Consider the following 26,902-nt stretch of genomic DNA (forward strand, 5'->3'; position numbering starts at 1 on the left):
AAATCTGAGCAGGTCTGACAGCATCTGTGGAGCGAGAACAAAGCTAACGTTTCTAAACATTTTCACCAAGACCATGGTGAAAGAGGAGGATTTTGATGAGAAGATGCTGCGTAGGCTGTCTGCCTTGATAAGGCACTGAGGCCAGATGAAATGCATCCAAGGATATTGAGGGAAGTGAGACCAGCAATCGTGGAGGTACTGACCATACTTTTTCAGTCTTCCTTGGAATTTGGCCTGGTGCCAGAGAACTTGAGAATTGCAAATATTACATACGTGTTCAAAGAAGGGTGTAATGATAAGCAAAGCAACTGCAGGCCAATCGATTTAACTTTGGTGGTGGAAAAATTCTAGAAAGTATAATCTAGGAAAAAATTAATAATTACATTGACAAATGCAGGAGAAAAATGTGGGAAAGACTGCTTAGATTTTTGAAGGGAATATCTAAAACGTTTGACTTGCTGGAGCCTGTTGAAGGGATAACAGAGAGCTGATGACTGTTCATGTGGTGTACATGGATTTCCAAAAGGCATTTGACACAATGCCATGCAACAGACTTGAGCAAAGTTATTTTCATGAAATAAAAGAGACAGTGATATAGAATTAGCTGAGGGACACGATCAGAGTCCTGGTTAATGGATGTTTTTTGGGCTGGAGGAATGTTTGTAATGGAGTTCCTGAGGTCAGTGTTGGCACCCTCACTTTCCTTAATGTACATTAATGACCTAGAACTTGGTGTACAGGGCATAATTTAAAATTTGTGATTGATATGAAGTTTGGAAGCATAGCGAACCATGGGGAGAACAGTGTAGAACTTCAAAAGGATATAAGCAAGTTGGTGGAATGAGCAGATGATGCAGAGAAATATGAAGTGATTGATTTTGATAGGAAAAAGATGGAGGGACAAAAGAAAATAAAGAGTACAATTCTAAAAGTGGTGCAGGAGCAGAGGGAGAAGGGTGCATACATGTGCGAGTTATTGAAAATGAAAGGGCAGGTTGGCAGAGCAATTAATAAAACATACTACACCCTAGCTATGACTGTAACACTACATTCTGCACTCTTGTTTCTTTCTCTATGAACAGGATGTTTTGTCTGTATAGCGCAAGAAACAATACTTTTTATTGTATGTTATTGTGACAATAATAAATCAAAATACTGTATCATAGGGTTTATTAATTGGGATATTGCATTCAAGAGCATATTGAACTTGTATAAAACACATGTTCTGCCTCAGTTGGAGTATTGTGTCCAGTTCACAAGAATGTGAAGGTATTGGAGAGTGTGCAGAAAAGATTCATGAGTATGGCTCCAGGGATGATGCACTTCAGTTCTGAAGTTAGATTGGAATAGCTTTTATTTTCTCCACAGATGCGGCAAGATTTGCTGAGTCTTTCCAACATTTCCTGTTCTTATTCAAGAAGATGGGATTGTTTTCCTTAAAGAAGAGGCGATTGAGGGGGGATTTCAAAATCGTAAGCGATTTGGACAAATAGGGAAAAACTTCCCAGTCATGAAAGAATTTAGATTGTGTGTGGTGGAGGCAGGTGCAATTGAAGCACTCAAAAGGGAATTAGACTGTTGTCTCAAAAGGAAAGCATGTGCGTGATTAGAGAGCACAGAGAACGGAACTGAGAGAGGGCACAAACATGATGGGCCTAACCACCACCTTTTGCGCTGTACCAATTCTCATAAAATAGTTTTGAAATGTAATTGCTATTCTCGTGTAGCAAACTTCCAGAACTATAATGATGATCTTTTAGGTGATGGTGACTGAGAGATGTATCATTGGCCCAGGGCTAAAAGGGAAAACCAACTCCTCTGTTCTTCCACATAGTGGCTCTGGGCAGATGGGACCTGGGTTAAACATCTCATCCAAAATATGGCATCTGCAGCACTCCCACGGAGTGTTCCTGTTCCAGTATCTGGAGCAGGCTTTGAGTCCTGGCGACCTTACTGAGCCAAGCTTGAGATGGACAGATGGTTTGAGCTGGATGGGGGAAGAGCGAGAGAGAGATGGGGGAAGCAATAAGCGACGTAACAGGAAGTGGAAGCCTTTGCCAGCAGCAGCCGAGAGGATTTATTGTTTTCTTATTTTATACGAAAGTGGCTCTTTTCTGTCCTCCAGCCCCCCTCTAACCAGAGAGAGTACAAAAGGAACCACTTTGTGGGCAGGGGAGGGGCACAAACTTTAATGAAGGAGGAGGATTTGCAGTCGGACGGGACACTTTGTAGCGGTGAGCAGTGTAACCAAAAGGCAGGATTGTTACCTGGAGCGGTGGCTGCCCCAGTCTCTCTCTGTCTGTCTCTCTGCAGCTGCCTCGGGGCCGCCGCACTCCAACCTCCCCAAACCTTGCGTTTATTTATTCATTTGTGAACTTTATTGTTGTAAAAATATCCCCTGGTTTGAAAGAAGCCCGGGCTCTGGGCCCAGCACCAACTCCTATTTGTTTTCTCCCCATTTACATATGAATGCAATTCGATCTTTTAAAAAGAAACCTCCGGCGATTGTATTTTCTCCCTCCTCTCTTTTGTTTTTGTGACTTTTATTTTGTTAAAAGCAATTCTTGCTTCCACTCAGAGTGAGCCTGAAGTCAGGGCCCGTGGAGCAGCTGTTGTTTTCTCTCCATTTTTATGCATGAATGCAATTTGGATTTTCTTTAGAAAGCACTCTGGCAATTTTTCCTTTTTTTTAATTAACCATTGCGCGCACGCATTTCTACACCAGTCTCTCCCCCGCCCCGTCGTGGGCGCAATATTTGACCACACCCTCTTTTAAAATAACAAGAGGGTCTGTCTGCGGCGAGCAGTGAAAGGAATGTGGCTCCTGTGTGGGAGCTGAGCTGAGAAGGTGCTGCCTAACTGTGGTCTCCCCCACCCCCCCGGGCATTGAAACTAACTTTTGTCCTGCCTGCTGGAGACGAGGCCCCTTTCCAGAGTGAATGCTGGAGGCGGGGTCATGTGTCAGACAGGCCTCAGAGTGGCTGCTGCGTTCACACTGGAAGTACTTGCTGTGTCCTTAAACCACCAGTGATGGACAGGGTTCAGTTTTTTTTCCCCCTAGAAGGGCGACTTAGCTTTTTACTTTAATTCTTCAGTTGCGAATATCATTAGCAGCGGTGGCGTTTATTGCCTTTCTGACTAGCAGATTGGACATTTAAGGGGTAGTTAAGAGCCGAGCAGCCAGCTGTAATACTGAAATCACATATAAGCCCCGAGTGGGTAAGAAAAGGTTTCCTTTCCAAACGAACCTTTTGGGTTTTGATAACGTACCTAGCAGCTTCATCATTTTACAGGATTTTAAAAAAATTTCCAATTTAACAAAATACACGTTGAATTCAGAATTAAATTTGAACACAAACTCATTGTGAGATTTGACCTCCCAATCTCTGGATTATTATTGTACTGCGATACATTAGTGCTGTTACGTGTGTGGCCTCTTTCTGTGACGAGGCACCTAGAGCCTTGCAGCACAGAAATAACTTGTATTTGCGTAGTGCCTTAATGACCTGAGGGCATCCCAAAGTGCTTTCCAACTAACTCATTTTGCTGATAATGTACGGTGATTGTTTACATAGTTGGATCTGAGTGTTTGAAGGCTGGGGATGCAACAGCATTTCGGTTGCTTATTTTTTCCCCTCTCCTGCATCACTTCAGTGATATATTGTGGAGCTGATGAGAATTTTTCATAAGCTGGCCTTGGGGAGAAGAGCCTAGGCTGCTTGGTTTCCAATTCACTTAATACTGCACCTCGCTCCTGGCTGCATTTCTTCCATATTCAATGCACCGGGGAAATGCCCAGACGTTTTAAAACAATTCAAGGTTTGAATTAGCTGGTGTTTTCGTGTATCTTCAAAAGGTCATGCTTCGTCCAGATCCTTTCTTTTATTGTTTTTGCTGCCACAGTACCTTCTGAGGTGAGTAGCCTAGTTCTTCTTCAGCCAAAGCAAGTTACTGGGAAAGTTGGCATTGGATGTGTGCCTAAAACAAACAGCAGCTGGTTGGCCTTTAACCAATACAACAACTTGCATTTATGTATTGCCTTTGCTGGATTAAAACATCCCATGATGCTTTGCAGCAGTAATTATCAAACAGAATTTGACACTGCACTTTGAAATAACATTTGATGCGAGGGGATATTAAGGCAGGCGATAAAGTTTGATGAAAGAGGTCAAATTTTAAGGAACATCTTAAAAACAGTCTCTTGGTATTATGGAACTTGAATATTGCTGATGATAGAGCCCTTGCTGAAACTTTGTCTTTTGCTCATCAGGATATGTGCAAGAATATCAAATTTCAAACTATACAAGAATTTTATAATAGAAGAGCTTTTTTCCTTGGCAGTATCTTGACCAATCAGATGATCTGCCAGCCAATCAGCGCTCTTTTCCTCTGGTATAAATTGTTGTGATTGTTTGAAATTTGACTTTTTTGCATTTGTTCTGATGAATGCAAGATGAAAAGCTTTGACAACATATCTCTTTTCACCAATGTTCAAACATCTTAAAGGGGTAGAGAGATGGAGATTATTGGGGAGCGAATTCCTGATTTTGAAGGCAAGGCCACCAAGGTTTATAGTCGTGGATGTTTGAGGTCAGAGTTGAAAGCATACAGAGATTTCAGGAAGGTTTTACGGCCAGTTTGCACCTTTTCACCACATGCAAGGGAATCCTACTGTGTGAAAGATGCAGTAGTGGGAAGGTGAAAGCATTGTACGTCTGCCCCTCTGGTTTATGCCTTTTTTTTATTTCTAGGTGAACTCGTGAGTAAAGCTACAGAATGGCAGTGCACAGGACAAAGGCTGAGGCCTTGGTGAAATGGGTAAGAAATTTGCTCTGTAACATTTGTGGGTTTTTATAGTATATGGCCGTTTAACCCATGTACTTGATTGCATGACCTTTATCCCTTTCTAAAACTGTGTGTTGCTCTCAACTACTCTGCTAACTACGACTTGCATAGAATATAGAGCAAAAAGACAGGCCATTTGACCCATCTCGTCTTTGTTGGTGTTTATATACCACATGAATCCCTTCCCATTCCACCACCTCATCTCATTCTTCCAGCATATTTTTCATTTCTTTTGAAAAAATAACAATCTTTACAGTGCATAAGGATACCATTTGGCCCATTGTTCTGTACTGACTCTCTGAAGGAGTATTCTACCTAGACCTATTCCCCTTTCTTATCCGCATAATCTTGCACAATCTTGCTTTTCAGAAAGCATTCAAATGCCTCGATCAAACCTGCCTCGACCATCCTCTTAGGAAATTCATTCCAGCTTCCAACCATGTCTGTACCCTTCAGGATCTTTAATACTTCTATCAAGCCCGACTCAACTTCAAGGAAAACAACCCCAACCTCTTCATTCTATCCTGAGAACGTCTTATCCCTATAATGATTCTTGTGCATCTCCTCTATTCTCTCCAATATCTTTACATCCTTCCTCAAGTATGACACCCAGAAATGGAAACAGTAGTCTAAATGGGGTTTAACTGATGTCTCATACAAGTTTGACATGGCTCCTTCTTGCACTTAATGCCCCGATTACTAAAGCCGAAGATAACTGTTTTCTCAACTTGCCCTGCCACCTTCAATGACTTTGATGTATATGTACACCCAGGTCTCTCTATCCCTGCAACCTCTTTTAGTGTTTCTCCCTTTATTTTGTATTGTCTCTCCATATTCTTCCTGCCAGAATGAATCACCTCACGCTTCCTTGTATTGAACTGTGAAGGCTGATCCCCTTCTGAGAAGTAACACCGAATTTCCGATAAAGGAATGCCTCATCCTGTATTCTGTTAAGTGTATGGAAAGGTGTGAACTGTCCTTCAGTAACGTTTAGTGGGTAACTAACAGAAATATCTGACACTCATTTTAAAATGAACCCTTAAGTTATTTAGTTAAGTCACAGGGAACTTTAAACAAGTAATATACCAATTAAAGTAAAATTCTAATGGAATGCTGTTCAAATAAATACAATGCCCATTTATTAATTTAAAAAATTTTTTGAATCTGTGTACTTTGCATTTTAAACCTCCAGGCACTGAAACATACACCAGCTTTAAACAGACCACTTAATGTATTTTCCCGCTAGCACTTTTACAATTTTTTACATCTTTACCAACATCAAATTCCAACTTCAAACTCCACTTTGCAGCAACTGCACCTCCTTTTGAAGTTTGAAACTATCTTTCTCATAGTTGACAATGTTTCCAATCTTCGTATAATCTGCAATTTTGAAATAATGCCCTGAACATTAATGACATCTGTCATTTAATATATAACAGGAAGAGCAAGAGCTGATCCCTGGGGAACTGCACTAAAAGCCTTCCTCTAATCTGAAAAACAGTTGTTTATCATGTTCCTGTCACTCCACCAATTTCTTTCCAAGTGCCTATTTTCTGTTTTGTTCCAGGAGCTAGAATTTTGTTCACAAGTCCATACACACCACATCCACAGCATTGTCCTCTGTTACTTCCCCCTCCCAAAAAAATCTCCTGCACGCTAGTTAAACACAATTTTCCCCAAATAATCCATGTTGTCTTTCCTTAACTATCCTGCACCTAAGTTACTATTGATTTTGTCCTGGGGTTTGCACAAATTTCCCTGCCACTGAAGTCAGACTGACCAGTCTATAATTGCTGGCTTTATCCTCACACCCCTTTTTGAATGAGGATGTAATGTTCACAAGTCTTGAGTCTTCTGGCACCACCCCTTTGTCCAAGGAAGATTGGACAGTGGGCCGAAGGGCCTCTTTCTGTGCCGTAAAATTCTCTGACTCTATTCTCAGAGGGGAACATCTTCTTTTATCTTTACATCTGTCCTGTTTGATTTTTTTCACAATTTAAAAGTCCTCTGTCAAGCCGCCTTCTAAAGAAAGAAGCCCAATGTGTTCACCTTACCCCGATAGCTGCAATCTCTGAGCTCTGGTAACATTCTTGTAAATTTCCTTTGCACTCCCTCCAGTACATACATCTGTGCACATCAGTTTTCATCTAGCTTGACCAGAGTCCTGTATAATTTAACATAATCTGTCTCCAAATTTCAAGGTCCCCATTGTTCAGCCGCCATCTTTCATGCTAATATTTGTTCAACTCACTCAACACTGATGCATTCTCATCCCATCAAAATTGGCTTCCCCAATTAATTATCCTTGCTCTGGATTGTTCCTTGTCCTTTTTCATGGCCAACCAAAAGCTTATTATCAGTAGTCATTGTTCCATAAGTGTTCTCGCACTGTTATTTGATCCACTTGGACCCAATAATGCCTGCCCTCTTATTGGACCAGAAACATACTGCTGCAGAAAATGATGTTGACCACTTTCCAGAAACTTTTGCTGTTCTTGTCCCTTTGCACATTCATATCCCAGTTCATGTTTGGATAATTGAAGTCCCCCATTGGAATCACTGTATAATTCTTGCATCTCTTTGTAACTTCTTTGAAAATTTGTTTCTCAACATCCCTGCCGCTCAGTGGTCTATGTACCACTTTGATCATTGCCTATCTCTAGTCAGAGAGATTGTGTCCTTGATCACTCTGGAACATCATCTCTCTTCCACTAGTTGTAGTTTTGTTTTCAATCAATACTGCCACTCTTTCCTCACCACCCCATATCCCTTCGCCCCACTTTTCTTTCTTTCCTGTCTTTCAAATATCCAGTGCCCAGTCCTGCCTTCCCTTGAGCCAGATTATAGCAATAGTATCATACTTGCATTTGTCAACCTACCAGTTTTACTAACCACACTCTGTGCGTTCCCATACATGCCCATTAATCCTGATTTAGGCTTTTATAATTTCCCCCTTACTCTGAATCCATCCAATGACTTATACAACCTGCTCTAATTCTATCAAACTTTCCCTAGTATTCTGTTTACCTTGATACTGCTATCTGGTATGTCAAGTTCATATTTCTGTACATGCCACTGCTACTTAATCTCTTCTCCACTCTGAATTTCCCCTCAGGTTCCCATCCACTTGCCAGAATCATTTCAAACATCTCCTCTTCCTATTTCCATTTGCAGCATCTAAGCTGTTTGTGGTAGCAAGTGCCGCATTCTAACCGCTCCCTGGGCAGAATACATTTTCCTACTGGGTTTCTTGGTAACTATCTTTTATTTCTCAACCCAAGCTTTGGACTTTTTAAGTGTACGAAATTATGAAGCACATAGACAGGGAGAAACTTTTCCCCTTAGCGAAGGGTCAATAACCAGGGGCATAAATTTAAGATAGGGAGCAGGAAACTTATAGGAGATGTGAGGAAAAGCTTTTTCATCCAAAGGGTGGTGGGAATCTGGAACTCACTGACTGATAGGGTGGTAGAGGTGGGAACCCTCACAACGTTTAAGAAGCATTTAAATGAGCATTCAAAATGCCATAGCGTGCAAGACTACGGACCAAGTGCTGGAAAATGGGATTAGAATAGACAGATGCTTGATGGCTGGCACAGACACAATGGGCCAAAGGGCCTGTTTCTGTGCCATAAAATTCTATGACTCTATTCTCTCAGAAGGGAACATCTTTTATCTTTACATCTGTCCTGTTTTTTTTTCACAATTTAAAAGTTCTCCGTCAAGCCACCTTCTAAAGAAAGAAGCCCAATGTGTTCACCTTATCCCGATAGCTGCAATCTCTGAGCTCTGATAACATTCTTGTAAATTTCCTTTGCGCTCCCTCCAGTACATAAGAACATAAGAACATAAGAAATAGGAGCAGGAGTAGGCCATCTGGCCCTTCGAGCCTGCCCCGCCATTCAATAAGATCATGGCTGATCTGTCGTGGCTCAGTTCCACTTTCCCGCCCTCTCCCCATAACCCTTAATCCCCTCTCTTATCAAAAACCCATCAACCCGCTTCTTAAAAATATTTAGCGAGGCAGCCTCCACCACTTCAACGGGCAGAGAATTCCAGAGATTCACCACCCTTTGAGTGAAGAAGTTCCTCCTCAACTCCGTTCTGAACTGCCCCCCCTTTATCTTGAGGCTGTGCCCCCTAGTCCTACTGTCTTTTTTGAGCGGGAAGAGTCTTTCCACCTCTATCCTATCCATCCCATTCATCATCTTATACGTCTCAATGAGATCTCCCCTCATTCTTCTAAACTCTAACGAGTACAAGCCTAGTTTATTCAGCCTCTCCTCATAGCTCAACCCCCTCAACTCCGGTATCAGCCTAGTAAACCTCCTCTGCACTCCCTCCAAGGCCAAAATATCTTTGCGCAGGTGCGGCGCCCAAAACTGCACACAGTACTCCAGCTGCGGCCTCACCAATGCCCTATACAGCTGCAGCAAGACCTCCCTACTTTTATATTCAATCCCCCTCGCTATGAAGGCCAGCATCCCATTCGCCTTCCTGACCACCTGCTGCACCTGCAGGCTGGGTTTTTGCGACTCATGCACAAGGACCCCGAGGTCCCTCTGCACCGTCGCCTGCTGCAGTTTTTCGCCACGTAAGTAATAGTCCTTCCTACCATTCTTCCTACCAAAGTGGACCACCTCACACTTGCCAACATTAAATTCCATTTGCCATTTCCTGGCCCATTCGCCCAGCCTATCTAGATCCTTCTGCAGACTCTCCACACCCTCCGCACAATTTGCCTTTCCCCCAATCTTGGTGTCATCAGCAAATTTCGACACCCTACACTCGGTTCCCTCCTCCAGATCATCTATATAAATGGTAAATAGCTGAGGCCCCAGCACCGACCCCTGGGGCACTCCACTAGTCACCAACCGCCAATCCGAATAGCACCCATTGACCCCCACTCTCTGCCTCCTATTTGACAACCAATCCTCTATCCACGCTAACACCCTACCCCCAACTCCATGTCCTCTGACCTTCTGCAGTAACCTCTTGTGAGGTACCTTATCAAACGCCTTCTGAAAATCCAGAAAGACCACATCCACCGGCTCTCCTCTATCCACCGCCCTAGACACATCCTCATAGAACTCCAGTAAATTTGTCAGACACGACTTCCCTTTAATGAAACCGTGTTGCGTCTGCTCTATCAAGCAATTCCCTTCAAGATGCCTCGCAATTTCCTCCTTAATGACGGATTCTAACATTTTACCTACCACAGACGTTAAACTAACCGGCCTGTAATTCCCCGCCTTTTGCCTGGCACCCTTCTTAAACAACGGCGTAACATTAGCCGTTTTCCAATCCTCCGGCACTTCCCCGGAATCCAGCGACGTCTGGAAAATAACCACCAAGGCATCCACTATCACCTCTGCCATTTCTTTCAGAACCCTCGGATGCATTCCATCCGGTCCTGGGGACTTGTCCACAATCAGCCCCTCCAGTCTGTCGCGCACCACCTCTCTAGTAACAGTAATGTCATTAAGACCCTCCAGTCCTACCACCTTTCCATCGCTAACACCCGGCAAATTATTCACGTCCTCCTCCGTGAAGACAGAAACAAAAAAGTTATTCAAGACCTTAGCCATAACCCCATCCCCTACCACTAGGTCCCCTTTCTCATCCGCTAAGGGACCAACGTTCACCCTAGCCAGCTTCTTCCTTTTTATATATTTATAAAAACTCTTGCTATCCTTTTTTATATTAAGTGCTAGCCCAGCTTCATAGCTTCTTCTACCCTCCTTTATCAACTTTTTTGTCAATCTTTGTTGACATTTAAACCTTTCCCAATCCTCTTCTCGCCCACTGCTCTTAGCTACTCTAAATTCCTCCGCTTTTAATTTAACACTTTCCTTCACCTCCTTCGTTATCCACGGCTTATTACCTCTCTTCCTACTGTCCTTTTTGACCATCGGAATAAATTTCTGCTGAGCACCAAGAAAGATCTCCTTAAAGATCCTCCACTGCTCCTCAGCAGACCTACCTTCCAACGCACTCCCCCAGTCCACATTCGCCAATTCTTCTCTCATCCTACCATACTCCCCTCTATTCAAACAAAGGACACGTGTCCGGGAACCCACTTTCTCCTCCTCCATCTGCAACAGAAACTCCACCATACAATGATCACTCTCTCCAAGAGGATCCTTCACCTCAAGGTCCCTAATTCTACCCGCCTCATTACATAGCACCAGATCCAAGATAGCTCGCTCCCTCGTCGGCTCCAACACACACTGTTCCAGGAAACTATCCCGGCAGCATTCCAAGAACTCCTCCTCGAGCCCACCTCGTCCAACATGGGTCGACCAATCAATATGCAGATTGAAATCCCCCATAACTACTGCCGTCCCATTCCTGCACGCCGCACTTATTTGCGCGTTAACAGCCCGCCCCACCTCCAGATCATTATTCGGGGGCCTATAGACGACACCCACCAGCGTCTTCCTCCCTTTGCTGTTCCTAATCTCCACCCACAACGATTCCACTTTCTGCTCTTTGGCTCCGATATCATCCCTTGCTACCACCTTGATGCTGTCCTTAATCAGCAGAGCTACGCCACCCCCTCTTTCCTCCTGCCTATCCTTCCTAAACACTTGATAGCCCTGTACATTCATCTCCCAGTCCCTGTCACCTTGCAGCCACGTCTCTGTAATGGCCACCAGATCGTATCCATTTGTGTCGATCTGCGCCACCAGCTCATCCACTTTATTCCGAATGCTTCGTGCATTCAGATAAAGCGCTTTCAACCCAGCCTTCTTCTGGACCCTATTTGCCGTAACGCCACCACTTGGGACATCCTCAGCCTCTTCCCTTACCTGTACCCTATCCTTAACTGTAGACCTCCTAACATCACCTACCCTCGCACCCTCCCCCCCCCTAATTAGTTTAAAGCCCTGTCTACAGTTCTCTTTACTCGATTCGCCAGCACTCTGGTCCCAGCACGATTCAGACCAACCCCATCCTGCCCGAACAAGTCCCACCTACCCCAATACTGGTGCCAGTGCCCCATAAATTCGATCCCATTCCTCCCACACCAATCTCTGAGCCACCCATTGACTTCCTTTATCCTGTCAACCCTACGCCCGTCTGCACTCGGTTCAGGCAGTAGCCCAGAGAAGACCACCTTGTCGGTTCTACTTTTTAATTCCATTCCCAGCTTCTCATACTCCCTCCCCAGATCCTCAGTCCGCACTTTGCCTACGTCGCTGGCACCCACATGTACCACCACAACTGGGTTCTCACCCTCCCACTCCAGATTCCTCTGCAGCCCAGCTGTGACATCCTGTACCCGAGCACCAGGCAGACAACACACCCTTCTGTGCACTTTGTCATTGTGACAAAGGACAGTGTCAATACCCTTCACCCCACTATCCCCAATCACTACTACGTTCCTTTTCCCCTTCTCTTTGCCTATGTCCTGCTGCATCACTGTACCGTGTGCAGTTTGCTCACCAACCTCACCTGCCTCGTCCTCTTCCAGACTGGAAGCAAGAACCTCAAACCTGTTATGCAGATTAAGAGGCTGAGGCCTCCGCTCCTCACCCCCCTTCCTCCTCCCAGCAGCCCCCTTTTGTTCCTGACCCTTAGATTTAGACAGTCTAGGGGGGGTGGATGTCACTTGCACCCCATTGACAATGACACCCTCTCTCCCCCTGATGAGCCTCAGTGTCTGTAGCTCAGAGGCCAGCTCATCCACCTTGAGCTGGAGCTCCTCCAGCAACCTGCACTTACTGCAGACATGGCCACTGGGAAGGACCCTGGGGTCCACCAGTTCCCACATCATACAGGAACCGCACATCACATGCCCCTCCATTATTCAATATAATTTGTTGTGGGAAAAAATATTTTCCTTGTTTTTTGCTGTAGTAGTTTTGAAAAAAAAATTTTTTTTTTTTTTCCTTGTTCTTTCCACCTGGCCTTTTTACCTTCCAGCCCTTTTTGATATTAAGCCCTAATAGCTCACTCTGCTTCCCTCTCACTCCGCTGCCCGCTATCTACACCAGGCCTCCTTTTAAACTTGGCGCTGATTTCAAGCTGATGGGCCACAACTGCCTGATAATCACTCCCTCACAATTCTTAAAGCAGTAAATACAATAAGTAAATGCTTTAAACAGTTCTACAAAGAACAAAGTGCTTTAAACTTATTTTAAACAGGTTTTTAACAGGTAAAGTCTTAGCTTTCTCTCTGATGCTCCTTCCTCGTCTGCTCCAGCAAACAATGTAAGGCTTCACCGTGTGGACACTTGATAATTAAAGCTGATGGGCCACAACTGCCTGATAATCACTCCCTCACAATTCTTAAAGCAGTAAATACAATAAGTAAATGCTTTAAACAGTTCTACAAAGAACAAAGTGCTTTAAACTTATTTTAAACAGGTTTTTAACAGGTAAAGTCTTAGCTTTCTCTCTGATGCTCCTTCCTCGTCTGCTCCAGCAAACAATGTACATACATCTGTGCACATCAGTTTTCATCTAGCTTGACCAGAGTCCTATATAATTTAACATAATCTGTCTCCAAATTTTATACTCTTAAAAATTAAAATACTTGCTCACCAGATCAAGCAACATCTTCAGGGCATTTCAACAACTCTTAAGAATTAATCCAAGATCTGTTGCATTTTAAATTGCTGTGCTGAATTGTAATGTTGCTTCTAATGATTTATTATCTGTTGTCCTTAGCTCCCTTTGTGTTTCTACCCCATTCTGCTGCTTATTCTCTGATGTGATAATGTTTCTATTTTTTCTGCCAAATCTCATATTTATCTGTGTTAAAATTAATTTGCCACTTAATGCCTCATCGAAAAGGTTTCTTGTATTACGTTGCATTCTTTTGATGGTATCCTCATCAAATTTTTATATCAGCGAGGTCATTCAGCCTTATCCACACAGAAGTGAAATGCAGTTTCCCTGCTCTGTATCATGGGTTGCAGGGTTTGTCCCACCTCCCTAACCAGATATCCGTCCCATGTGTTGATCACTCTATATGAATATCATCTTGATGCACTTAATCTAATAATCATCTTGAACAATAGCAGCTCATGGTTATTCATTGCACTACTTCCAAGAGTGAAATGCTCCCTTTCTGGGCCCAGTGATTAGAAGTGGGCAAGGTATTCTAGATGTTGCCTGGCCTGAGTGCTGTATTGTTTGACTGTGTTTTTCTTTGCAGTATTACATCAGAAATTACAGTAAAGGAACAGACCATTCACTCCAGTTTTTCTATATTGGTGCTTATGTTCCACGCAAGCTTCCTTCCACCTTCATTGAACCCTATCAGCATATCCTCTTTTCCTTTCTCCCTCATGTTTATCTAGCTTCCTCTTGAATGTGTCTATACTATTCTCGTTAGCGATTCTGTGTGATAGAATTCTCACCATTCTATGGGTTTAAAGATTTCTCGTGAATTGCCTATTAATGATCTTGCATTTAAGGACTCTCGCATTTGTTGAAGCATTGTGTGTGTGTGTATACGTGTGTGTACTCTGTCATAATTTGGAAACCTCTATCAAGTCACTCCTCAGCCTTCCCTTTTATAGACAAAGGAGTCCAGCCTCTTCAGTCTTTCCTGGATAGGTGTAACTTCACAGTTCAGGTATAATTTTAGTAAATTATTCTTGCACCTTTTCCAGTGCCTTGCTATCGTTGTTATAGTATGGAGACTAGGACAGTTCACAGCACTGTGTGGTTTCAGCAAGGTTCTATGCAAGTAACACCTAACGTCTCAACTTTTCAATTCCATCCCTCTACAAATAAACCAAAGTACTCTTGTTTGTGTTTTCTTACAGCCATATCATTACTTGAGTGGTTTGTCTCTTTCTACCACCCAGATTCCATTGATCCTCTACTCCATTTAGATTCTTATTTTAAGAACATAAGAACATAAGAAATAGGAGCAGGAGTAGGCCATCTAGCCCTTCGAGCCTGCCCCGCCATTCAATAAGATCATGGCTGATCTGTCGTGGCTCAGTTCCACATTCCCGCCCTCTCCCCATAACCCTTAATCCCCTCTCTTATCAAGAACCCATCAACCCGCTTCTTAAAAATATTTAGCGAGGCAGCCTCCACCACTTCAACGGGCAGAGAATTCCAGAGATTCACCACCCTTTGAGTGAAGAAGTTCCTCCTCAACTCCGTTCTAAACCGCCTCCCCTTTATCTTGAGGCTGTGCCCCCTAGTCCTACTGTCTTTTTTGAGCGGGAAGAGTCTCTCCACCTCTATCCTATCCATCCCATTCATCATCTTATACGTCTCAATGAGATCTCCCCTCATTCTTCTAAACTCTAACGAGTACAAGCCTAGTTTATTCAGCCTCTCCTCATAGCTCAATCCCCTCAACTCCGGTATCAGCCTAGTAAACCTCCTCTGCACTCCCTCCAGGGCCAAAATATCCTTGCGCAGGTGCGGCGCCCAAAACTGCACACAGTACTCCAGCTGCGGCCTCACCAATGCCCTATACAGCTGCAGCAAGACCTCCCTACTTTTATATTCAATCCCCCTCGCTATGAAGGCCAGCATCCCATTCGCCTTCCTGACCACCTGCTGCACCTGCAAGCTGGGTTTTTGCGACTCATGCACAAGGACCCCGAGGTCCCTCTGCACCGTCGCCTGCTGCAGTTTTTCGCCACGTAAGTAATAGTCCTTCCTACCATTCTTCCTACCAAAGTGGACCACCTCACACTTGCCAACATTAAATTCCATTTGCCATTTCCTGGCCCATTCGCCCAGCCTATCTAGATCCTTCTGCAGACTCTCCACACCTGAAGGGAATTGCTTGATAGGGCGGACGCAACACGGTTTCATTAAAGGGAAGTCGTGTCTGACAAATTTACTGGAGTTCTATGAGGATGTGTCTAGGGCAGTGGATAGAGGAGAGCTGGTGGATGTGGTCTTTCTGGATTTTCAGAAGGCGTTTGACAAGGTACCTCACAAGAGGTTATTGCAGAAGGTCAGGGGACATGGAGTTGGGGGTAGGGTGTTAGCGTGGATAGAGGATTGGTTGTCAAATAGGAGGCAGAGAGTGGGGGTCAATGGGTGCTATTCGGATTGGCGGTTGGTGACTAGTGGGGTGCCCCAGGGGTCGGTGCTGGGGCCTCAGCTATTTACCATTTATATAGATGATCTGGAGGAGGGAACCGAGTGCAGGGTGTCGAAATTTGCTGATGACACCAAGATTGGGGGAAAATTTTACAAGCATTCTGTTGGTTTCTTATTTTTCCTTCAGGGATGTTCTGCCTCACACTTGACTATATTGGTTGAGAAATGAGTCTGGTGATATGCCAAGTTTCTTGAGTATCAATTTGACATCAAATCCTTGGATTGCCCGTTATTTAGATTGGGTTTGGCCCAGTATAACACAGCTTTGGTAAAGGTGAAGGTGGGTGCAATTCATGGTCCCAAGACTATAAGACATAGGAGCAGAATTAGGTCACTCAGTCCATCAAGTCCATTCTGCCATTCAATCATGGCTGATATTTTTCTCATCCCTATTCTCCTGCCTTTTCCCCATTACCCCTGATCCCCTTATTGATCAAGAACCTATCTATCTCTGTCTTAAAGACACTCAATGACCTGGCCTCCACAGCCTTCTGTGGCAAGGAGTTCCACAGATTCACCAGTCTCTGGCTGAAGAAATTCCTCCTCATCTCTATCTTAAAGGATTGTCCCTTTAATGTGTGGTTGTGCCCTCTGGTTCTAGTTTTTCCTACTAGTGGAAACATCCTCTCCATGTCCGTTTTATTCAGGCCTCGCAGATGAAGTCCAGTCTCACTACTGATTAGGTCCCAGCCTGGAATATTGTGCCCAAGTCTAGGGGCCATATGTCTTCAGAATGATGTCAAGGCCTTAGTGAGGGCACAGAAGAGATTTATTAGAATGGCAAGAAGGATGGGGGAATTTTATGGTGAAACTGGAGAAGATGGGTTATTCTTTTGGACAGTAAATAGTCTCACAACACCAGGTTAAAGTCCAACAGGTTTATTTGGCAGCACTAGCTTTCAGAGCCTCAAACTCCTTCTTCAAGTGAGTGAGGACTTGTGTTCACAAACAGGGCACATGAAGACACACCATCAGTTTACAAAAAAATGATTGGAATGTGAGTCTTTTCAGGTAATCAAGTCTTAACGGTGCAGACAATGTGAGTGGAGAGAGGGCCAAGCAGAAGTTAGAGATGTATATTGTTTCCAGCCAGGACAGTTAGTGAGATCTTGCAAGCCCAGACAAGTTGTGGGGGTTACAGATAGTGTGACATGAACCCAAGATCCTGGTTGAGGCCATCCTCATGTGAGGAACTTGGCTGTCAGTTTCTGCTCAGCGACTCTGCGCTGGCGTGTGTTGTGAAGGCTGCCTTGGAGAATGCTTACCTGAAGGTCAGAGGCCGAATGCCCGTGATTGCTGAATTGTTCCCCAGTAGGAAGAGAACGCTCCTGCCTGGTGATTGTTGAGCAGTGTTCATTCATTCATTGCCGTAGCATCTGCATGCTCTCCCCAATGTACATGCCTCGGGACATTCTTTCCTGCAGTGTATCAGGTAGACAGCATTGGCTGAGTCGCAAGAGTTGTCTTTATATGCCCTGTTTGAACACAAGTCCTCACTCACCTGAAGAAGGAGCTTGAGGCTCCGAAAGCTAGTGCTGCCAAATAAATCTGTTGCACTTTAACCTGATGTTGTGAGACTTCTTACTGTGCATACCCCAGTCCAACGCCGGCATCTCCACACCTTGTTCTCTTGGGACAGAGAAGATTGAGAGAGATTTAATAGAGGAGTTCCTCTGTATTATGAGTGGCTTTGCTAAAGTAAATAAGTTCCAGTGGCAGCAGAGCCAATAATTGGAGAATACAGATTGCAGATAACTGACAAAAGATTCCAGGCTAGGGGTGTGCGGTGGTGGGCACACGAGAATTGTGCTTTATGTAGTGAATTGCTGTGATGACCTGTACTGTTGTGCCAGCAAGAACACTGGATTGGGAGCACAGATGTGGAGATGCTGGCGTTGGACTGGGGTAAACACAGTAAGAAGTCTGACAACACCAGGTTTAAGTCCAACTGATTTATTTGATAGTAAACTCACAAGCTTTTGAGGTTTACCTCTTCGTCAGGTGAATGAGACCTGACCGTCATTCGCCTGACGAAGAGGTAAACCTGGAAAGCTTGTGAGTTTACTATCAAATAAATCAGTTGGACTTAAACCTGGTGTTGTCAGACTTCTTATTGGGAGCACCGTGCAGAATGTGAACTTGCTGTGCTTCAGAATGTATTGAAAATAGTTGGTGATGATAATTAATTGCATGACCACTCTCAGCTCTTTGAAGCTCTTTTTGAAGGATTATGATGCCTGCACTCTGGGCGGTTAGTTGGATTGGGTTTAAAGGAATGCCACATGATGACAGATCTAATATTTTTGTTCAGATGTTGTAAAGTGCGGGGGAGCAGAAGGCTAAGGCAGATCTTTCACTTTGAATCAATTTTGAATCTAGCTCCGGGAGGCGCTGGTAACATTAAAATCTCACCAGTGCTGCTCTTACATTGGTAATGGGGCTGATTAATGAAGGAACAGGAGATGGTCATAAGGTCACTCAGCTCTTTGAGAATGTTCCAGCGGTCGGTGAAATGGTGGCTGCTCTGTATCCTAACTCCATCTACCCACCTTGCTTTCAAATCCCTTAATATGCTTGGCTAGAAAAAAATCTATCACCTCAGATTTGCAATAATTAATTGAGCTGGCATTTGCTTTTTCTGGCAGACTGTCCTATCCTTACATCACCCTTTGTGTGAAGATGTGTAAAAGTTGTGACGTGTAAACTTCTCTGGTGCCAGGATGAATCTGTATTTGAGACAAAAAGCCTTGAGTGTGCAATGCAGAGCACGCCAGATTATTCAGAGTTTAGTGATCGTTTGGCCAGGCTGTTTGTAAATTGTGACATGCCTGTTGACTTTGAACATCAGCTCAGAAGTCCTCACCTTTGGAAGATTGTTTCGGGATGTTTCTTCCCCCCACATGACTTTGAATTTGTAGACCTGCTGTTCTTTATTGCCTGGAAGTATAATCTGTAAGTCAAATCACAGAACTTTTTTTTTGCAGCACAGGAGGAGGCCCCTTGGCCCATTATGTCTGCACTGGATCTCCAAACAAACAATTCCCTTAGTGCCATTCTCCCACCTTCTCCCTGTAACCCTGCTCATTCTTCCTTTACAGATAACAGTCTAATTCCCTTTTGAATGCTTCAGTTGAACCTGCCTCCATTGTGCTCTCAGGCAGTACATTCCAGACCTTAACTTTTTTTTTTACACAGCATGATTTTTTTTTCTCCTCGGTCTTTTGCTCCTTTTGCCTCTTAGGTTAAATCAGTACCCTCCAGTTCTCGATACTTTCCACCAATGATAACAGTGTCTCCCTATCTATTCTGTCCAGACTTTGAAGACCTCCTATACGATTAGCCTTCTCTTCTCCAAAGAAATCTGTCCTAACATCTTTTCTGCATTCTCTCTCTAATGCCTTCATATCCTTCTTAAAGTGTGGCACCCAGAACTGGACACACTATTGTGCTGAGGCTGAGCTAGTGTCTTGTACAAGATCAACATCGCCTCCTTGCTTGTATTCAGTGCCCCTATTAAGCAGTACTGTGAGCTTTATTCAGCACTCTCTCAATCATGTAATTGAACTTTTTATTCTGTGAACCATAACTTTTTATTCAAGTCAGTTGGGTGACGCTTTATCAAATTCCTCTTAAAAGTCCATGTAAATACGCCACATGATCAGCATTGCCCTTATCAGTCCTCTCTGTTACCTCTTCAAAAAATAATAGCAAGTTTACACAATATTCCCTTAACAAATCCATGCTGCCTTTCTGAATTAACGTGCATTTATCCATCTGAATGTTCATTTATCGCAAATTATTGTTTCTTGAAGTTTCCACACCACCAAGGTTAAACAGACTGGCCTGTAGCTTTTGGGCTTATCTTTACACACTTTAACAAGGGTATGATATCTGTGTTTAGCAAAGACAGCAGGGTTAACAGTAAGAGGAACATTTATGTGAAAAGTGTTCTAAGTTTTAAAAAGAGGAGGAAACTAAGGCCTAATTTATTTTCTGCTACCTGTGTTGGGTTGGGAATGATCTGAGTAAGTTCCAGAAAAGAAACTTACAGACAGATATCAGGTTACAATTTGGTGTTTATTTCATGTTTATTTTTTGCTGCTTTCCGCCCACAGATTAACAGTCTGAAGTTGTCAGGAGAAATAGAAAATCTGTCGAGTCTCCAGGATGGTGTCATCTTAACCAAAATGGTGTGCAAGATGTAAGTAACCAGCATTCGGGAGTTTTATGTGATGGTAGTGTTTTTTTTCCCCCTGCAGTCCTGGTGTTTGTAGGAGAGATGATGTTGAATTTTTATTTTTTGAATTCGTTTGTGGGGTGTGAGCATCTTGCTGGGCCAGCATTTGTTGTCCGTCCGTAATTGCCCTTGAACTAAGTGGCTTGTTCAGCCATTTCAGAGGGGCAGTTAAGAGTCAACCACACTGCTGTGCGTTTGGAGTCACAAGTGGGCCAGACCGGGTAAGGACGACAGGTTTCTTTCCCAAAAGGACATTAGGGTTTTTATTACAATCAACAATGATTTCATGCTCTTTTAATCCCAGATTCTTGTTCAATTCAAATTTCTGTACCTGCTATGGTGGGATTTGAACCTGGGTCTCTGAATTACTTCTCTATTGACAATACCACCTCTCCACTGTCTCTCCAGAATGATTAAACCCAGGTTTGTGGGGAAGGTGCAACAGCAACTTGTGTTTATAAGAACATAAGAACATAAGAAATAGGAGCAGGAGTAGGCCATCTGGCCCTTCGAGCCTGCCCCGCCATTCAATAAGATCATGGCTGATCTGTCGTGGCTCAGTTCCACTTTCCCGCCCTCTCCCCATAACCCTTAATCCCCTCTCTTATCAAAAACCCATCAACCCGCTTCTTAAAAATATTTAGCGAGGCAGCCTCCACCACTTCAACGGGCAGAGAATTCCAGAGATTCACCACCCTTTGAGTGAAGAAGTTCCTCCTCAACTCCGTTCTGAACCGCCCCCCCTTTATCTTGAGGCTGTGCCCCCTAGTCCTACTGTCTTTTTTGAGCGGGAAGAGTCTTTCCACCTCTATCCTATCCATCCCATTCATCATCTTATACGTCTCAATGAGATCTCCCCTCATTCTTCTAAACTCTAACGAGTACAAGCCTAGTTTATTCAGCCTCTCCTCATAGCTCAACCCCCTCAACTCCGGTATCAGCCTAGTAAACCTCCTCTGCACTCCCTCCAGGGCCAAAATATCCTTGCGCAGGTGCGGCGCCCAAAACTGCACACAGTACTCCAGCTGCGGCCTCACCAATGCCCTATACAGCTGCAGCAAGACCTCCCTACTTTTATATTCAATCCCCCTCGCTATGAAGGCCAGCATCCCATTCGCCTTCCTGACCACCTGCTGCACTTGCAGGCTGGGTTTTTGCGACTCATGCACAAGGACCCCGAGGTCCCTCTGCACCGTCGCCTGCTGCAGTTTTTCGCCCCATAAGTAATAGTCCTTCCTACCATTCTTCCTACCAAAGTGGACCACCTCACACTTGCCAACATTAAATTCCATTTGCCATTTCCTGGCCCATTCGCCCAGCCTATCTAGATCCTTCTGCAGACTCTCCACACCCTCCGCTCAATTTGCCTTTCCCCCAATCTTGGTGTCATCAGCAAATTTCGACACCCTACACTCGGTTCCCTCCTCCAGATCATCTATATAAATGGTAAATAGCTGAGGCCCCAGCACCGACCCCTGGGGCACCCCACTAGTCACCAACCGCCAATCCGAATAGCACCCATTGACCCCCACTCTCTGCCTCCTATTTGACAACCAATCCTCTATCCACGCTAACACCCTACCCCCAACTCCATGTCCTCTGACCTTCTGCAGTAACCTCTTGTGAGGTACCTTATCAAACGCCTTCTGAAAATCCAGAAAGACCACATCCACCGGCTCTCCTCTATCCACCGCCCTAGACACATCCTCATAGAACTCCAGTAAATTTGTCAGACACGACTTCCCTTTAATGAAACCGTGTTGCGTCTGCCCTATCAAGCAATTCCCTTCAAGATGCCTCGCAATTTCCTCCTTAATGACGGATTCTAACATTTTACCTACCACAGACGTTAAACTAACCGGCCTGTAATTCCCCGCCTTTTGCCTGGCACCCTTCTTAAACAACGGCGTAACATTAGCCGTTTTCCAATCCTCCAGCACTTCCCCGGAATCCAGCGACGTCTGGAAAATAGTGCCTTTAAAGCACTGACAGGATCTTCACAGGAGTGTTATCAAAGGTGTTGGCCAAGAGGCCGGAGGGACGGTACCAGCAATGGACCAACACTTTCAGCTGTGCTCAGCAGACAGCACAAGGGCCTGGATTCAAATCCGACTCCAGACATCCAGTGCTGATTTCAGGCTGACTCCCAGTGTTGCACTGGCAGAGGCTGCCATCTTTCACAGGAGCCATTAGACCTCTTTAACAAAAAAAAAACAAGGACAGTCTTCTCAATGTCCCAGCTTGGACTTAACTTTGAACCAAATTCACCAAACAAAAACACAGATTTTCTGGTCACTTAACACGTTTTTTGGGATTTTGCCATGCATAAATTGGCTTCTGCCTTTGCTACATTGCAACAGTTTATTGGCTGTAAAATACTTTGGGACATCCTGAAGTCATGAAAGGCGCTATATAAATGCAATTCCAGTGAAGAAGGGGAAACGGTGGTCACATAGTAGAGTAACTATATCGAGAAGTTTAAGTTTTTGCATGCATTTATTAGTGTCACCAGTTGGCTTATGTTAACATTGCAATGAAGTTACTGTGAAAATCCCCAGTCGCCACACTCCGGCGCCTGTTCGGGTACACTGAGGGAGAATTTAGCGTGGCCAGTGCACCTAACCAGCACATCTCTCAGACTGTGGGCCAGAGCACCCAGAGGAAACTCGCACAGACGCTGGGAGAATGTGCAGAAAGCTGGGCATTGGACCTGGATCCCTGGTGCTGTGAGGTAGCAGTACTAACCACTGTGCCACCATGCCGCCAGTGGTTGTGCAGACAGAGCCATTTTAAATGTAATGTTTAAAACTCTTAATTTTTTTTATTACAGAAGTGGAAAGGAAAATGACGTACAGCTAATCGAGCAATCCGTTGAAGAGAGATTTCAATTTATCTGCAACTTTTTAGAATGTAAGCATGAAAGAAATTGCTGCAAAACTGTTTGGACACTTCAGTTTGAATTTGTTTGGTTCTTTGACCCTAACCCCCTTTTTATTTGCACTGCAAAGAACTTCCCTTTAAACTTCGTTTTTTTTTTAAACCCTTTTTTCCAATTCAATTTAATTACACAAGAATGAAATGATTTGGGAAATGTGATGTGCTTCCCCCTAGTGGCTCAGATGGTAAAGACAGCATTGAACTGAGACACAGGGAGCTGAAGAGTACAGGGCTTGATGCTCTGGTTAGTGCTGAATTCATCAATCTCCACCTACACACTTTGTTCACAGTCAGCTGAGTCAGCTAAAATTCCTGCTCAGTGGCCAGGGGAAACTTGCTCACCTGCCCTTCACAAAGAGAAAAATGACTCATGAAAGATTAGATCTGCTGCTGCCAATTTTGTCTGTTTTCCCGCCGCATATTCATATCCTTGAATTTGCAAGAGAGCAAGGGATTTGCATTGCAGGACTGCGGGGAGCAGGACAAATTAAAACTGCCTTCCAAAGAGCTGCCACAGGCAAGGCAGACAGTGTCGCTGCACGGGTAAAAGGACTGGGGAGAGTGTGATGGTCATGTTACTGATGATGGGGGTGGGGGGGGGGGAGCAGTAAGGAAACCTCCTTTTGGGGGGTTTTAACCTTGAAAAGCTGTAACAACCGGTTGTTCTTGATTCTAACTGAAAAAAGAGGCATTGCCAAAGCTTCTCATGTTGCATTCCACAGGAGAAAAACAGGAATATCATCAATATCCTGATGAGTGCAAGACAAAAAGCTTTAACGTGCATCTCTTTTCAGCAATATTCAAGTTCTGTACATCAAGTGATTTTGTTATTTCATTGTTTTTGCGTTCTGCTAGTATTCGTGCAAAGTTTTCTGATGTGTGCAAGTCCAAGGGTTGACATGCCTCTGTTTTTCAGTTAACTGACCATGTTGAATGGTAGAACAAAGATTTGAAGTGGAATCACTACTTGGAATATTTCTCCCCGCTCCCAATAGTGATTGTACCTTACTGAGTTGGGTAGCCCCAATGTTAGCACTGCTGTTTCACAGCTCCAGGGACCTGGGTTCGATTCCCTGCTTGGGTCACTGTGGAGTTTAAGCATTCTCCTCGTGTCTGCATGGGTTTCTTCCGGGTACTCTGGTTTCCTCCCACAATCCAATGATGTGAGGGTTAGGTTGATTGGCCATGCTAAAAAAGTTGCCCTTAGTGCTCTGAGATGTGTAGGTTAGAGGGATTAGTGGGTAAATATGCAGGGATAGCGGGATAGGGCCTTGGTGGGATTGTGGATGGTGCAGACTCGATGGGCCGAATGGCCTCTTTCTGTACTGTAGGGTTTCTATGATTTCTATAAGTTACTACTTCACTAACATACCCAATTTCCGTCCTTCATTTGTGAAGGGTGTGTGCCAGCGGAGCAGTTTACAGTCGAGCCCATTCCTACCATTTGCACACTTTCCAGCCCATGGAGGGAGGGGCTGGTTCAGAGGATAGTGAGCGGGAACTCGGACATGGGATCAATTGTAATTACTCAATTCCATTGGTCAGGATGAGAGCCATTAACTTGGAATGGGCTAGGAATCAAACCTGGGATCTTGCTGTTCCGTTCTGCTCTGTTCCAGAAATGGTGTTGCTTTTTAACTACTGGTGGACAGCATGCAGTTAACTTAAACAGTGAAATGTTTAATGAGTAGAGCTAGGCTTCTGATCACTCAGTTCCTGCCATCAGCGTGGAATCACTGGTCAAGGCTACATTGTGTTTTATTTTTGCTGCATTGTTTTGGTCAGAGGGACTGTGTGTGCAACAGTCACTCAATAACAAGACATTTTTACCTTTAATTTCTAAAAGACCTGCATGAAGTTCTACTTGAACAACTAACAGTCATGTTCTGTACTTCTAGGTTCTGAAGTCAGGAAGAGTCAATCAGGTAAGAGTTCCTCCAAAAAGGTGGTTGAGGCAGTTCAGCATTGTTGATTTCAGAAGTTGAGACTCATCTGCTCAAAGTGGGTGTGGCCATGTAGTGCTTAATGTTACTACAGTAATAATCCAAAGAATGTGACATCAAGGTTAGAAGCCATGATATGGAGATGCTGGCGTTGGACTGGGGTGGGCACAGTTAGAAGTTGCAACACCAGGTTATGTTACAGCAGGTTTATTTGGAATCACGAGCTTTCGGAGTGCTGTTCCTTCATCAGGTGAATGGAGAATTAGTTTCGTAAACACAACATATATAGACAAAGGCACAATTGCAAGATAATGGTTGGAATGCGAGTCGTTATGGGTAATCAGGTCTTTACAGGTACAGACAGTGGGAGTGGAGAAGGTGATAATCACAGGTTAAAGAGGTGTGAATTGTCTCAAGCTGAGACAGTTAGTAAGATTTTGCAAGCCCAGGCCAAACAGTGGGGCTTATACATAATGTGATGTGAACCCAAAACCCTGGTTGAGGCCATCCTCATGGGTACTATTAGTTTTTGTTCAACAATTCTGCATTATCATATGCCTTGAAGGCCATCTTGGAGAACGTTTACCCGCAGATCGGAGATCGAATGCCCTGGACTACTGAAATGTTCCCCAACAGGAAGAGAACACTCCTGCCTGGTGATTGTTGCGCAGTGTCCATTGTCGTAGTGTTTGCATGATCTTGCCAATGTACCCAAGTCTGACACCAACATGGTTAATTCTTAACTGCCCTCTCAGACACTTGGCTGCAATTCATTAAGTGTTCAGGTTGTGGAGGATAGAACAAGAGACTGAATTTGCATAGTTAGAAGATTTTATTTACAGAGGTACATATCGTAAACGTGCATCCCCAAATCCAACAGCCACTGTTTCACTCTGCCATATATATAAGAACACTAGTGAATCACCAGTCATTGCCGACCATCTGCAAACTATTATAACAAGTAATTTCTAATTCCCAAGAAGATTCACCAGCACATCAGAGTAGCTGTGGATGGACAATAAATGGTGGCCTTACCAAAGGTAATTGAATCCTGAAAATAAGAATATAAACAAAGTTTCACAATCTAAGCAGTGAAAAGTGGCAGCTCAAACTGATTCATGTGAAAGAGCAGGTCGCTAGGTGACTGCCTCCCAGCCTCTTAAAAGCATGGATTTGTTTAAGGTATAATCATCCTTGTCCCCTCCCTCCACATGTTTATATTGGTCATGTAGTGTTAATTGTTTTATAATATAGAACTTTTTTGCTACTGGCATCAGGAAGTGTTGATTATTCTTTTAACTGAGATCAACTGTTTTGTTGAGTATTATCTCCCTGGATAGTAACATTCTCGTTCCTCTTCTTTAACTGCAGAATTGTGCAAGTACAACCCTACTGCTGGAACTGTGGTCTCCTTGCAGAAGATCTTGCACAGAGAGGATGTGGAACTTGAGATGGCGAAGGTGAGCGGGTCTGAACCATTTGTGTGTGCTATCCAAGCTGTGTGTTGTATGTGCTCTTGATGACAGGCATGAGCTTAGACTGTTTTTAACACTCTTCCCAAGTCAGCAGGATAGTTCAGCATGCAACACTACCAACCCTGGAAGGCAAAGCAATTGTGCAGGCCCAGATTTAATCCCTGCTTTTACATTTGCTACGTTACCTGATGGGAATCAGGCAGCGACAAGGGTGCAATCATTGTCCCATTCACCTTAGGGTAAGGGAGAGAAACCTTAACCACTCATTTGGCTTCTGATACCTGCCCAGCAAGCCCTGCTGGGAAGTAACTCTCTCTTTGCCAGGTTGCAATGCCCACCTCAGTGGCATAGTCTGCCAGTATCCGCTGTTTTTA

General features: G+C 44.1%; 1 protein-coding gene across 8 annotated transcripts in view; it reads left to right on the forward strand.

The window, feature by feature from the left end:
* LOC145349245 (nuclear mitotic apparatus protein 1-like) overlaps positions 1–26,902 on the forward strand; it is a 108,483-nt gene that overhangs the window by 29,437 nt on the left and 52,144 nt on the right. For 3 of the 8 annotated variants that reach the window (XM_080197724.1, XM_080197726.1, XM_080197725.1), the window contains 5 exons: positions 4,752–4,818; positions 20,052–20,137; positions 23,004–23,083; positions 25,009–25,035; positions 26,425–26,513. In XM_080197724.1, coding sequence (XP_080053850.1) covers positions 4,777–4,818; positions 20,052–20,137; positions 23,004–23,083; positions 25,009–25,035; positions 26,425–26,513 — 324 coding nt within the window. In that variant the 5' untranslated portion in view covers positions 4,752–4,776. Of the gene's footprint in view, positions 1–175; positions 196–2,026; positions 2,235–3,059; positions 3,220–3,306; positions 3,915–4,751; positions 4,819–20,051; positions 20,138–23,003; positions 23,084–25,008; positions 25,036–26,424; positions 26,514–26,902 lie in introns of those variants that run through there. The other 5 variants (XM_080197723.1, XM_080197730.1, XM_080197729.1 and 2 more) reach the window with 4 other exon arrangements.

Source organism: Carcharhinus amblyrhynchos, chromosome 10 (genome assembly GCF_965287045.1).
Source record: "Carcharhinus amblyrhynchos chromosome 10, sCarAmb.v2.hapA, whole genome shotgun sequence".
In the NCBI taxonomy this organism is placed as follows: domain Eukaryota; kingdom Metazoa; phylum Chordata; class Chondrichthyes; order Carcharhiniformes; family Carcharhinidae; genus Carcharhinus; species Carcharhinus amblyrhynchos.